This window comes from Anabrus simplex, chromosome 6, assembly GCF_040414725.1.
Source record: "Anabrus simplex isolate iqAnaSimp1 chromosome 6, ASM4041472v1, whole genome shotgun sequence".
NCBI lineage: Eukaryota > Metazoa > Arthropoda > Insecta > Orthoptera > Tettigoniidae > Anabrus > Anabrus simplex.
The window spans coordinates 304,926,369-304,940,640 of record NC_090270.1 but is presented as its reverse complement, the minus strand read 5'-3'; the positions used below and the strand labels follow the sequence as shown (position 1 = coordinate 304,940,640).

The following is a 14,272-nucleotide window of genomic DNA, read 5'->3' as shown; positions in this document are numbered from 1 at the left end:
TAAGTTCGCTGAGCTATACACTGGACCGTATAGAATAATTCATAGTTACGAAAATAACTCATACAAGGTACAAAGCTTGGACGCTACAGTGACTAAGGTCTTTAACTCATCAAACCTTAAGCCCTTTTTCCAACCCGGCCAATATCAATTAGACAATCAGGAAGAAGAAGAAGAAGAAGGAGGCGAAGAAGAGGAAGAAGAACCTGAGGACGAAGAGACCGAAAATATTGCCAGAGAGGAGGTTATCATTCCGGAAGAAGATGAAAATGACAGCGAAGAAGAACAACCAGAGGTACCCAATGGTGAAGAAGAAGATGAAGAAGAAGCAGAAGAAGAAGTGAATATGATTTCTCCAGGCGACCAGCAGCAGCTATCTGAGCAGCGCAACGAAACGGAGTGTCAAGACTGCGAGAGTAACCACCGGAGATTTCTAGCTCTGCTGGATGCCTATTACCAAGTTAGGAAGGATAGGGAGGCTATCATGTCTGTAGCTGAAGATAGTCCCATGCCCTGAAGTTTTGAATATTGACAGCAGATATAATTGCAATGAGAAAATGATCTTGGAATTTGGGAAAATAAAATTCTTGACAAAATTTTATTTTGTCGTTCACGGGGGGCTATGAACCATTCTGTTCATTAGAGCAATTGTATTAATTTGAGGATTGGATATTGGAATAATACTAGGCCACCCACGAAGCCGATGTCTTACAGTATATGTCATAAAGGGGTCCAGAAGAAGCGTTCTTATGTGAAGTGAGCGCGAGCGTCATTATGAGAAATCTCCAGAACTCATTAAAAGGAGTTATGTCCCAAGCGAAGCCTCTTGATGAAGCTTGGGGACGCTTTCCAGTTCCCGGCTAAACTTATTCTAGGAGGGAAGAATGAAATAAATTAATATCTTTGGTTACAGAAGAGTTGCATTGGATTTGAGACAAGAATTGCAACCTGTATTATATCTGCTTTATTTTGATAGGCATTAGGGCTGCATTCATTAATGCATTCGCTAATTTGAGCTCATGATATAATTAATGCGGGAAATTTTCCCGGGCACGCTAAGATTGCACGCAGCCAAGTGGCTTGATGACGCTACCCGGAATTATAAATTAAGGCCGCCAGGGCAGATCAGAGTCATTCGTGGAACGAGAGGCTGCGGGAACGAATCGTCATACTGCGTGTTGGTCCTGAGAACAACGCTTTGTCTTCAAGCGACACCGACTACCTGTACTGCTATTTCTGCAAAGATGTAAGTAATAAACTTGAATATTCAGATGAATTGAAGATTTTACCTGTGAGATTATGCGATGGGGAGATGAGGTACTGCTTATAAGAGACTAATGAACTAATAGCTTCATATTTCTGTGAGGTCAAGGTATGACGGGCGAAATGCTAGAATTAATATTGGCTCAGGTTAGGAATTCTAAAACTATATGTTGTCCGTGTGATAGGGTGATCGAACAGTGACTGAGAGTAGTGAAGAAACTCTTGTGTACCAGGTTAAAACTCTGAACGAGACTTGGTCAGTGTAACGTGTGAGACACGCTAGTAGTGGGAACAGGCATCGAGTTTGGACAGTCTGTAATATATGAATTTATTTTCAGTTACCCCAGCATCAAGTCAGAACGAGTGTTTGACAGCATCATTCCAAAGAAGCCACAACCAGGAGCTGAAGCCAACACAACAACGGGCATCGATCCAGGAACGTTGGGAGCACCTGACCAGCACAACATCGAAGAGGACACCTTCCGACTACAGAGGGAGCTGTACGAAGACGCCACACCAGCAAGAATGTCTCCAAGTGGTCAACAGTATCTGATGCAAGCTCTGCAGTCTATCAGAATGTGGTAGATCCAGTGGTCCACAGGGATGGCCGCTCCGCTATGTCCTCTTCAGAACGCTAAATTAAGGTCAGAGCTTTCCAATTCTGTTTCAAGCATGTCATTTAAATTTAGATAGGAATATGGGGGCCGTCAGTCAGCAGAGTGGTGGTAATAGGAGAATTTCCCTTGTAATATAGAGCTAGGCCTCAAACTCGAACCCCGTACTTTAAGGTAGAGGTTATTTGTAGAGTCCTTGTTAGCGAAGTTATAGTTCATTTTGATTGCGTTATTTTAACGTACGTGTTTTTGTAAGGGTCTGATTGAACTCATTTGGTCATATGAGGTTAGTTTACAGATAGGTACTTTTTGTAGATCGCATTTAGGCATTTGTTTCTGCAGACGTAGAAGTGTATAGTTATGACCAAGTCGTGACCAAGCCGTGATCAGTAATTCACCCAGATTCACTGATAGAGCGAACGAGTCCAAATATTTAAGAGTTTTGAGCCCATGAGAGGCAGAAATAAGATTTGCAGTTGGCATGAGAGAGCCCAACCATTGAGAGTTTATTGAATATATTTTGGAAATGCCTAGTATGGCAATGTGATGATCGCTTAATGATTAGTGTTTTGTAGCACCAGGATTTAGCCCATGAGAGGCAGTAGTAAGATGAGCGAGATTGCGGAAGGTATTGAGACGAGGGCAGATAGCCCAGGTATATTTAAATGAGGGCTTTAGCAGCTGACTACGTGAAGTGTTCTTTTGAAAGGCAAGACTTTTGCCTGTCTTCCCGTTTGAGCTCGTAAATTAGGGGCTGCCGCAAGTGGAGGGGTGAGAATGGAGGTCATTGAGCTTGACGTCACAGGCTGGTGTGTTGGTCGTCTGCAGTATTTCAAGTATGCTATGAGGGGAAGAAACGACCTTCTTGTTTGAACGCAGTGAGAGATTTGTTTTATGTCCTATTTGTTTTACGTAAGATTTTAACTCTGGCCCGTTTTTATACTGATACCCATGTATGTGTAGATTGGATCCTTTTATATTGTTTGCATAAGTATCTTGGACACCTTAACTGTCATAGGACTAGGGTTCGTGACCGAGTCCGGTCATTGTAAATTTTGTGGTGATTTTGTTTGCACCGGGGTTCGACGGCGCGAGGCATTGTAAATGTTTATGGGAATCATTGTTTTTGTGTCATTAAGCAGATATCCATCTTTCTAAACTTCGTTACTTACACCATTGTTACATGCTTGTTGCAGCTCACGAGTTTCGTGAAGGCAGTGAACTGATAGTCATCGGCTCAGCGTCATTTTCCCATCTCATATTGAAATGATCTTTTATTTGTAAATAATTCAATTTTATGTAATAAATCCCTATTTGTTAAACTTTGAATGCAGCGGTGTTTTCTGTTAGATATTTTATTTTATTTTTTAGTTTCGTCGAATTCTTACCTGAGTAGGCACGTGTCCTAGTGTTTTATCTTTATGTTGCCCCATTATACCCATGTTATCCCTGAGAAGAGCGCTCTCCCGGCTGATTGAAGAGGACAGTGTTCAGGTAAGACTATGTGCACCAGCTCACGTCTGTGAGAGTTCGTTCACTACTGTACTCTGGGTTCGAGACCGGCCTTTGCCTGGACGGAACTTTATAGTGCAGTAGGGCACAATAGGTGAAGACAGAGTCGTGTAGAGAGGTGCGCAGACAATTTGCAATTAAATATCCGTGTGCTCCAATTCCGGGTAGAGAAACGGTTAGACGACTTGTTAACAAATGAAGGACAAAAGGATCGCTAAATGCTTCGATTCCTAAGCCAAAACGAAAAGTATTGGCGGAGGACAAAATTGGATTAAACGCTGTCAGAACTGTGTGGCAACAGACTTCCAATATGACCTATAGACCAATTAATTACTTAATGTGTCTTGGTAGCACTGTAATATAAACAGTGGAAACGTGCAGATAGCTGATTCCCGCCCGACAGCGTAGCTGTGGCTCATTCCACGTTAAGAAAACAGTATTGCCACAGTCTAATATATACAGTCCCGAAGCTCTGATGATATTTTTCATCCGATGCGACTACAGCGCTCCAAGCGGCGAGGTAGAGGCAACTTGCTAGCAGACAACAGGGAACGAATTACCACTACAGTCTAAAATGGTCATAACTTCTGAACCATTCCTGCAAATAATGTCCTGACAAAGTTATTGTAATCCTTATGAAATAGTGGAGGAGGTCAACAAGTTATTTCGATGAGGAGTTCGAGGATAATATCGAAATATTTATTTAATCTTAAAGAGTTATTTTTCTTTACCGCGGACTATAACATAAAATCAGCCATAGATGCCCAAGAGAGGTTCAGTTTGCCATCGAGTAAGCAGCCAGATAGTGTCAAATTAAAATGCTTGCATACGGCACCTGAGGCCATATTATTATTATTATTATTATTATTATTATTATTATTATTATTATTATTGCTGCTGTTGTAACATAAAGCCACCACTGGTATTCACTAGTAAAAGTTTCTCATATTCAGAATAATTCCTGTGCGAAATGACCATCACCACTGTCAATTTGTTTATCGCTGTACGGAAATTCATGTTCTACCTTTCCTTTCAAAAGTTTTATTACAGGAATGGATTTCACGTATACGTCGTACGAGCTTGTGCACTGCATTACACCAGTAACCAAATATGTGTGCCATCACGAAATGCCACTTTGAATACACCACAGAACGCAAAGCACATACTACGACCGGGTTCTATAGGGCTTCTAAAATATTTGGCTCCTCCGAGACAGATTTCGCGAAATCACTCTCTTTACGCCTGCTCAGTTCAATACCTCTTTGCTTGTGATTCAATAGACTCATCTCGCCTTAAACATTCTTCTACAACTGCATTTCGTGGGCCTTTATTCTCTTTCTTTCTGCAGGAATCATTATCCGTGCTTCACTCCCAAATAGTGCCACATATTTTCAACTTTTCAAGTTCAAATTGTACAGTGAACATGAATATCACCATTTAAAGCCGGGTAATTGAAAATTAAATTAACTTCGTGCTGGATATCCAGACAGTTGACAAGAAGCAGGACATGTCCGATAAATGCTGGATGGACGTCAACTCACATCTGTCGATTTCCTAAATCAACACAGTAAAATACAAGAGGAATCTCATTATAAAACAGTATTATCAATCAATAACTACTGATCTGCATTTAGGGCAGTCGCCCAGGTGGCAGATTCATTATCTGTTGTTTTCCTAGCCTTTTCTTAAATGATTGCAAAGAAATTGGAAACTCATTGAACATCTCCCTTGGTAAGTTATTCCAATCCCTCACTCCCCTTCGCATAAACAAATATTTGCCCCAATTTGTCCTCTTGAATTCCAACTTTATCTTCATATTGTGATCCTTCCTACCTAAAGACACCACTCAAACTTATTTGACTACTGATGTCCTCCCACGCCATCTCTCCACTGATAGCTCGGAACATACCACTTAGTCGAGCAGCTCGTCCCCTTTCTCCTAAGTCTTCCCAGCCCAAACTTTGCAACATTTTTGTAACGCTACTCCTTTGTAGGAAATCGCCCAAAACAAATCAAGCTGCTTTTCTTTGCATTTTTTCCAGTTCTTGAATCAAGTAATCCTGGTGAGGGTTCCATACACTGGAACCATACTCTAGATGGGGTCTTACCAGAGACTTATATACCCTCTCCTTTACATCCTTACTACAACCACTAAATACCCTCATAACAATGCGCAGAGATCTGCATCCTTTATTTACAATCATATTTATGTGATTACCCCAATGAAGGAAGATGTGGCGGTGGTGATTATTGTTTTAAGAGGAAATACAATTGGGCAACCATGCTCTATATAACATTAATCAGAATCCGACACTTCGAAAAATGAAGGTATCGGCCAAAGAAAGACAAGGGCCACGAAGGGCGTGAAAATGAAAGACTCCCTAAGCCTCAAATGCTCTAATACCGTCGGAGTAGGAAAAGAAGACCAAGGGAGGTCGGATAAGTTAGATGAAACTGAGGAGCCTGGAACAAGTAAGAGGACGCAATGGCAGGACTCAGCTAAGGGCCCCGTGGTCGCCAACCCATGCTCCATTTCAGAGCCCCTGTGGCTCTTTTTAGTCACCTCTTACGACAGGCAGGGGATACCGTGGGTGTTATTCTACCGCCATCACCCACGAGGGGAATACAAGAGGAAGCACAAGGAATCCTTGTATTTTAATTCTCAGAAGTTAAAACCGCCCTGAGAGAGCGCGCCTAGCCTGCACATAGCAAGAAATAATACGTTGGTTTTAAATTTCCCGCATGATACGTATCAGCCGTACACAGCACAAGAGGGCATGGCATGTACTGACTTTGCTGACGCATACCTAAGAGAAGGTGTCCGTAACAGGGGAGCATTTCTGCAGCGTTCTGCAGTGAGTGTGCTTGTGTGTTGGTACGAGACGCGCTACCATGGCTACAGTGAAACACAAGGACTCTTCTCCGTACACCAAGCCTCTACCGCCGCCTCCTGAAGACGACTTTCTGTATACCAGGTGAATGCAATTAACAATAATACTGAAATAAGTTTTCAGTTTCTTTTTTTTAAATCAGTGGTTGATGAAGCATTCAAGTACGAGGAGTGTGTTAAGGCCCGTAACAAGAAATACACTATAGGTGATCAAGAAAGGCGCGAGTGAATTATATCTTATATCCCTTCTAATAAACCTACCACGCCTTAATCGTCTCTGTTCCGCAGTTTTCAGCGATTGAACGGTCTAAATGTAACAAATAAATAAAAATTGAATGTCTTTTTTTTTTTTTTTTTTTTTTTTTTCAAACATTGTCTGAAAGGACGACATACAGTATTAGTAACAATGATATGAGATGAGTAAAATGGGCAAGAACAGATTTACAAAATTATCCAAACTATCTTTCCGAAATCAACCGAAAGAAACACCGTAGTGGACTAACATTACGGCAGTTAATTAACAAACTACCAAGCTACCAGTCGTATGAGTTATCAGATCATACGAGGCTATGATGGATTTACAAAGCGATCTTTGTTTATCAGGTGACTGGCTGGACAGCATGGTTGCCTCTATGGTAAATATTGTCCCCTGCCGAGTGAGTTAGCTATGGGGTTCGGATCACGTAGTTGTAAACTTGCATTCCAACCCAATTGTCTGCAGCCCTAAACATGGTTTTCCGTGATTTCCCCTTTTCACACCAGATGCTGGTACCTTAATTAAGACCACGGTCGCTTCCTTCCTAGTCCCAGTCCTAGCTCTGGTCCGATCCCATCGTCGCCATAAGACCAGTCTGTGTCGGTGCAACGAAAAGAGATAAGAGTTAAATCCCGCTTCAGTCTGTTGGTTTGCAACTTACGACAGACTATGTCAGTAGATTTACTGGCGCGTTATACACTCCTCTTTTTAGGGCCAATTCCTGCATTTTGCTGTTAAGTAGTAGTAGTAGTAGTAGTAGTAGCAGCAGCAGCCTGTCAGCATTGCATACAAACTATTACGTGTCTGCTTTGTAGTAATGTGCCAAATTGTAATTTATTGGAATCATGATTAGAATAGGTGCCACAGGACTTACAATAACCGACCGGAGGAGCCGTGAAAAATGAACCTCAAATTTCCGATTGATGGAACCCTCCTCTGGCATAACGCCTAACTCTAACGTTCTCGGTTAGAGAGATAAAGGTTTCTTCTTATTATTCTTATTCTTCTTCTTCTTCTTCTTCTTCTTCTTATTATTATTATTATTATTATTATTATTATTATTATTATTATTATTATTATTATTATTTATCTGTTTACCCTCCAGGGTCAGTTTTTCCCTCGGACTCAGCGAGGGATCCCACCTCTACCGCCTCAAGGGCAGAGTCCTGGAGCTTCAGACTCTGGGTCGGGGGATACAACTGGGGAGGATGATCAGGACCTCGCCCAGGCGGCCTCACCTGCTATGCTGAACAGGGGCCTTGCGGGGGATGGGAAGATTGGAAGGGAGAGAGAAGGAAGCCGTCATGGCCTTAAGTTAGGTACCATCCCGGCATTTGCCTGGAGGAGAAGTGGGAAACCACGGAAAACCACTTCCAGGAATCGAACCCACCTCTACTCAGTTGACCTCCCGAGGCTGAGTGGACCCCGTTCCAGCCCTCGTACCACTTTTCAAATTTCGTGGCAGAGCCGGGAATCGAACCCGGGCCTCCGGGGGTGGCAGCTAATCACACTAACCACTACACCACAGAGACGGACGAGATAAAGGCTACAGTTGGAATTCTTGAAAAATGATTCCATGATAATCTATTCTGTGCACAATCGAAGGGGATGGTTATGTATACTTGAATATTCATGACAACGAAGTTTCAGAACGTAAGACATATTTCTGACCTCGTTTTTATTCAAGTATTGAATGACAGTGTCGGCCCCGTGGTGTAGGGGTAGCGTGCCTGCCTCTTACCCGGAGGCCCCGGGTTCGATTCCCGGCCAGGTCAGGAATTTTTCTCTTGACCTGAGGGGTGGTTCGAGGTCTACTCAGCCTACGTGATTAGAATTGAGGAGCTATCCGACGGTGAGATGGCGGCCCCGGTCTCGAAAGCCCAGATAACGGCCGAGAGGATGTGTCGTGCTGACCACTCGAACCCTCGTAATCTGCAGGCCTTCGGGCTGAATAGCGGTCGCTGGGCAGGCTAAGCCCCTTTCAAGGGCGTTAAGTGCCGTGGGGTTTGGTTTTGGGGTTATTCCTTTGAATTTATATTTCAACAGAAATGTTTTTTTTTTTTTTTACATTTGTTTTACGTCGCACCAACACATATGTCTTATGGCGACGATGGGACAGGAAAGGCCTAGGAATGGGAAGGAAGAGGCCGTGGTCTTAATAATTGCCTGGTGTGAAAATGGGAAACCACGGAAAACCATCTTCAGGGCTGCCGACAGTGGGGTTCGAACCCCCTGTCTCCCGGATGCGAGCTCACAGCTGCGCGCTCCTAACCGCACAGCCAACTCGCCCTGTACAAATGTTTCTTGCATATGAATAAGATAATGGAATAGTAGTGTTTCTCTCTCTCTCTCTCTCTCTCCTACAGTTTACGACATTGGGGTATCTCCCGTAACAATCGAATGAGCCCGTTGCAAAATATCTCATTGCTTCATTGGAGACAGCGGTGAACTTCGTCCTGCAGAGGGTATTCGACCCTCTCTTCTATCTCTTGGAGTATTTTCCTCACGACAGATTTAGATAACCCTTATACCGCTTCATAAACTGCATTTCTCCGTGAAACTTCCTGTCTCTCAGTATTTTTAAGGTAAATTAAATAGAGCAGCTGAGCACCAAACACAAAATCTCTACCAGCCATTTTTATTTTAACACGGCGTTAAGCAGTGCTATGTTAAACGAACGGAGAGTTTAACGGTGCGTTAGCCTTAACGAAGGTCGATGAAACAGCCATTCTGTTAACAATTTCGTTAAAGCACCTTTTTCTCTTTCACTATCTGTTTTACGTCGCACCGACACAGATAGGTCCTATGCCGACGATGGGATAGGAAAGGGCTAGCAGTGCGAAGGAAGCGACCGTGCCCTTAAAGGTACAACCCCTAGCATTTGCCTGGTGTGAAAGCTGAAAATGCCATCAGTGGGTTCAAAACCACTATCTCTTGACAGTCTTTTCTTAAATGATTTCAAAGAATTTGGAAATTTATTGAATATCTGCCTTGGTAAGTTATTCCAATTCCTAACCCCTCTTCCTATAAACGAATATTTGCTCCAATTTGTCCTCTTGAATTCCGACTTTATCTTCATATTGTGATCTTTCCTACTCTTAAAGATGCCACTCAAACTTATCCATCTACTAATGTCATTCCACGCCATCTCCGCTGACAGCTCGGAACATTCCACTTAGTCGACCAGCTCGTCTTCTTTCTACCAATTCTTCCCAGCCCAAGACAAGACAAGGAACTGGAGGTGCATGAAACAATGTAGCTTCTATTGAAGTCTCGTTCTTATTTATGACTGTGAGAGTACAGAAGTTTCTGAGGTATGGGTGGTGCTGAGTTATGACATTCAGAGCACGATTAGCGTTTCTAGATGTTATAAAAGGTGCTACTCGTAGGGTCAGTATTCGTTTATAGAAAGGGGAGTTAGGGATTGGAATAACTTACCAAGGCAGGTGTTCAATAAATTTCCAAATTCTTTGAAATCATTTAAGAAAAGGCTAGGAAAACAACTGGTAGGGTATCTGCCACCTGGGCGACTGCCCTAAATGCAGATCATGATTGATTGATTGATTGATTGATTGATTGATTGATTGATTGAACAGACAACCAAGTAAGGTACCTCCGTGGTTACTACGACGACCTGAATTAATCCTGGATCTGCACACCGGCTCAAAAGCTAACACGGGCCTTTCCACTTACCGGAGTCTCTTCCTGTCCGTTGTTGGCCAGTATCCAGATTCAGTAGTTATTTACACGGATGGTTCGAGGGCAGAAGCGAAAGTAGGCTGAGCGTTCGTTGTCAATAACAGGTTTCTTTTTCCTCCACCGGAAACCTGTAGTAGAGCTCTGTGCTATGTTTGAAGCTGTGCGGTATGCGCTGACCGATGAATGCCGGCACTTACCGCTGTGTACCGACTCCTTGAGCTCGTTACAATCTATTGAGGCATGTTTCCCTCGGCACCCTCTGGTACAGCGGATCCAATACCTGCTGGCCGGGTGTTGAGAATGCTAGCACCAGAATCACGTTCTTGTGGCTCCCAAGCCACACGAGTCTAGCGGGAAACGACTAAACGAGTTAGCTGATAGAGCTGCCTAGGAGGCGGTCACAAGGTCCCCGTAGCCTTACAAGGTTCCAGCCAGCGATATTCGTTCTCAACTGAGACATTTGATTGTGTCCCATTGGGAGATGGAGTGGCAGGCCACGTCTCTTCCAAATAAGCTGAGAACGATAAAAGGAAATACGAAGGTATGGAAGAACTTCTCTTCGGGTTTCACGAAGAGAAACGATGGTATTATCATCTGCGGATCGACCACGGTATAGCAACGCACTTCCAAGTGAGAAGTAATTATGGCGATCATCTTGCCGTTGTCCGACTCGTTGGTTGAATGGTCATCGTACTGGTCTTCGGTTCAGAGGGTCCCGGATTCGATTCCCGGCCGGGTGCGGGATTTTAACCTTAATTGGTTAATCCCAATGGCTCGGGGGCTAGGTAGGGCCCCCATCTTCAGAGACATGCAGGTCGCCTAATAGGCCGTCTACGAGAAAAAGACCCGCACCAGGTCTTTCCGGAGACCATACGCCATTATCATCATCTTACCCTTGTACTCCTTACGGAGTGCGTGGAACTGGCCGTAGTCTGAAACTTCCGAGTACGATCTCCCTCATCCTATGAGATGACGAGCAGTCAGCAAACCCGTCGTTCAGTTTATGAGGGATAGTGGCCTGTAAAAGTGTGTTTTCTATCTGTTTTTAATTGTTATTTTATTGTTGTACGTATTACTCTATTGTTTTTATTTTATTTTTATACTTTTAATTGGAATGATATGTAGCCTATGACTTCACTTCAAGGGAATGTCTTATTCTGTTTTCACCTATTTTTTCTGTCATTTTATAAGAAAATAAGGCATTGCGAATTAGATCTACTGATTATTTTAAATTCATAATCATTGTTTTCATCGTCAGGTATTTTACATTCTAGTCAGTGGAAACATTTTAAAATGTTAATAATTATTATTACATTTCGTTTTGCCTCGTAACATTAGTGACCGATGACGATGATAGGCCACTTTAAACAACAAGCATCATCATCGTCATAGAAGCTACATTTTACTCTAGCCTGTACCAGAAGAAAAATGAAAAAATACTGCATTCATCAAGAAATAACAAGAAGCAGATATTATTACCGTATTCTTTATTCTTCTACCGCTTTTCTCCCATATGTGGGGTCGCGGGTGCGAACTGTGTCGCACATGTGGATTTGTCCCTGTTTTACGGCCGGATGCCCTTATGTGGTGGTTGTTAGTGCGATGTGGTGTCTGAATATGAAGAGGAAAGTGTTGGGACAAACACAAATACCCAGTCCCCGAGCCAGAATAATTATTCAGACGCGATTAAAATACCGGTCGGGAATCAAACCCGGGACCCTCTGAACTGAAGGCCTCAGCGCTGACCATTCAGCCAATGAGTCGGACTACCGTATTCTTTATTGTTTGCCGGGCTGAATGACTCAGACGGTTGAGGCGCTGGCCTTCTGACCCCAGCTTGGTGGTAGGTTTGATCCTTGCTCAGTCCGGTGGTATTTGAAGGTGCTGAAATATATCAATCGCGTGTCGGTAGATTTACTAACACCTAAAAGAACTCCTGCGGGATTAACTTCCGGCACCTCGGCGTCTCCAAAATCCGTAACAATGTACAGTAGTTAGTGGGACGTAAAGCCAATAACATTATTATTTTTTGACCCTAAAATTCACCCTAACTGATGTAGGAATACCGTACATCGTATGAGTGTGTAGATCATTCGTTAACAGCCTTGAGGGACCTTGGCCTATCAGGCGACCGCTGCTCAACCTGAGGACCTGCAAATTACGAGCTGACGTGACGTATCTTTTCGGCCGTTATTCTTGGCCACTCTCTCATCATCAGATAGCTCCTCAATTGTTCTCATGTAGGTTGAGTGGAGCTCGAATCAGTTCTCAGAGGAATCGAACCTGAGGCCTCCAGATTTGAAACAGGCTCGCTACCCCTAGACCACGGGCCCAACCATGGGAATTAATGGTAGGAGTTCAATAAACTTTAACGTAGAACTGTGAAGTTGATATGGCCTCATCACTAATAAATCTGCCCAGATAGTAATGGGCGTTTGTTATGAAAGTGTCAAATACACCTGCAAGAAAGCTAAGTGATTAACATAGAGAGAGCTTTGTTCGCTTTGTTCATGTTCTATTTCCTCTTTATTTTGATAAAAACTAAAGTGATACATTCTGTAGACGTGAAAAAGTACGTCAGTGTATTCAATAGAATGGAGGTCTGAGGTATTCGCCAAAGAAACCTAAATAATTTAGAGAGAAAACCTCTTCATTGTTGACATCCTAGTGACGATGATGATAATCAACAAAAAATTAGGCCTACCGTCTTTACTACCGGTATTACAATTTCTGATCCATCGAAGAATTTTCATTTTAATTAGAACGAGAAGTTCTGCTGTATCGAACTTTTGGATTCCTGAGACTAATACTAGAACACGTTCGGCCCCGTTCTCTAGGGGGCAACGCGTCCGCCTGTCACCCGGCGGCCCCGGGTTCGATTCCCGGCCGGGTCAGGGTTTTTAAATTGTAAATGATTAATATCCCTGACCTGGGGACTGGGTGTTTGTGTCGTCCTTAACGTTCCTTTCCTCACATTCAACACTTTACACTTCCACCATTTACAAAATACACGCAGGTTCCTCACATATGGCGCAAGTAGGGGCAAAATATTTTTCTAGTTCGACGCACCGAACAAATAGCATTTAAAAAAAAATAGAACACACTCATTCCAAATGCCAAATGTCCATTTTCAATCTTATGCCTGTTTGTCATTGAAGAACTTCAGCTTCTTGTTGAAGAAATAGAACGTCATGTCGGTGCACATATAAATTAATATAAATATTGTCAAAATATATTATTATTATTATTATTATTATTATAAGAAATCGTCGTCATAAGATCTATCTGTGTCGATGCGACGTAAAGCAAGTAGGAAAATATTATAAGAAATAAAAATCTGCACATTAACGCACATGAATTAATGGCACCAATATCGGACGTGTTATTAAGTTAAAATGTTGAGCAGTTGGCTTAATGAAGAGTGGGACTCTACTAAATAAATTAAATATAGAATTTAAATGGCTAGAAATTCTTTCTGCAAATATAAAAAACGGTTTTAAATTCCCATGAATGGTTTGAAATTAAAGAATTACAGTATGTGCGATGCCATGTTTAGCCTGTGTGAGTGTATGGCATGGAGATCTAGACGCGGAAATCTTCAATAATAATCAAATAATTAACTTAGAAGCATTTGAGATATGGACATATCGTCGCCTATTAAAAATTCCCTGGACTGATAGAGTTCAGGATGATAGCATTTTGAAACGAATGGGGAAACTGAGAATTAAGCCAGACAATTAAACAATTTAAGGCCAAAAATATTGAAGTTTTTAACTAATTCTTCAAGACAAGGTAATTGGTAAAAACATACCTACAAGATTGGAAAGCTGGAGAACTCCTCCGTGCGGCTGATGATGATGATGCTTGTTGTTTAAAGGGGCCTAACATCAAGGCCATCAGTCCCTCGTTTACATTTAAAAGTTTGATTAAGATTTTCGGACTCAGCCAGCGGTTTGATGTCGAATCAAATATGTTAGGTAAATTTATTGGAACCCAAGCACTGCACTGATTTTAAATGAACCCTCTGGCATTTCACATACT

The 14,272-nt window shown here is 42.5% G+C and overlaps 1 protein-coding gene across 1 annotated transcript in view; it reads left to right on the top strand.

Annotated features, from left to right (window-relative positions):
- The first annotated feature begins 6,229 nt into the window (after positions 1-6,229).
- Positions 6,230-14,272, top strand: part of LOC136876509 (uncharacterized oxidoreductase YrbE) — an 85,920-nt gene continuing 77,877 nt past the window's right edge. Inside the window, exon 1 of the mRNA XM_067150523.2 lies at positions 6,230-6,361. Within this exon, the coding sequence (XP_067006624.2) occupies positions 6,279-6,361 (83 nt within the window). The 5' untranslated portion in view covers positions 6,230-6,278. The remainder of the gene's footprint in view (positions 6,362-14,272) is intronic.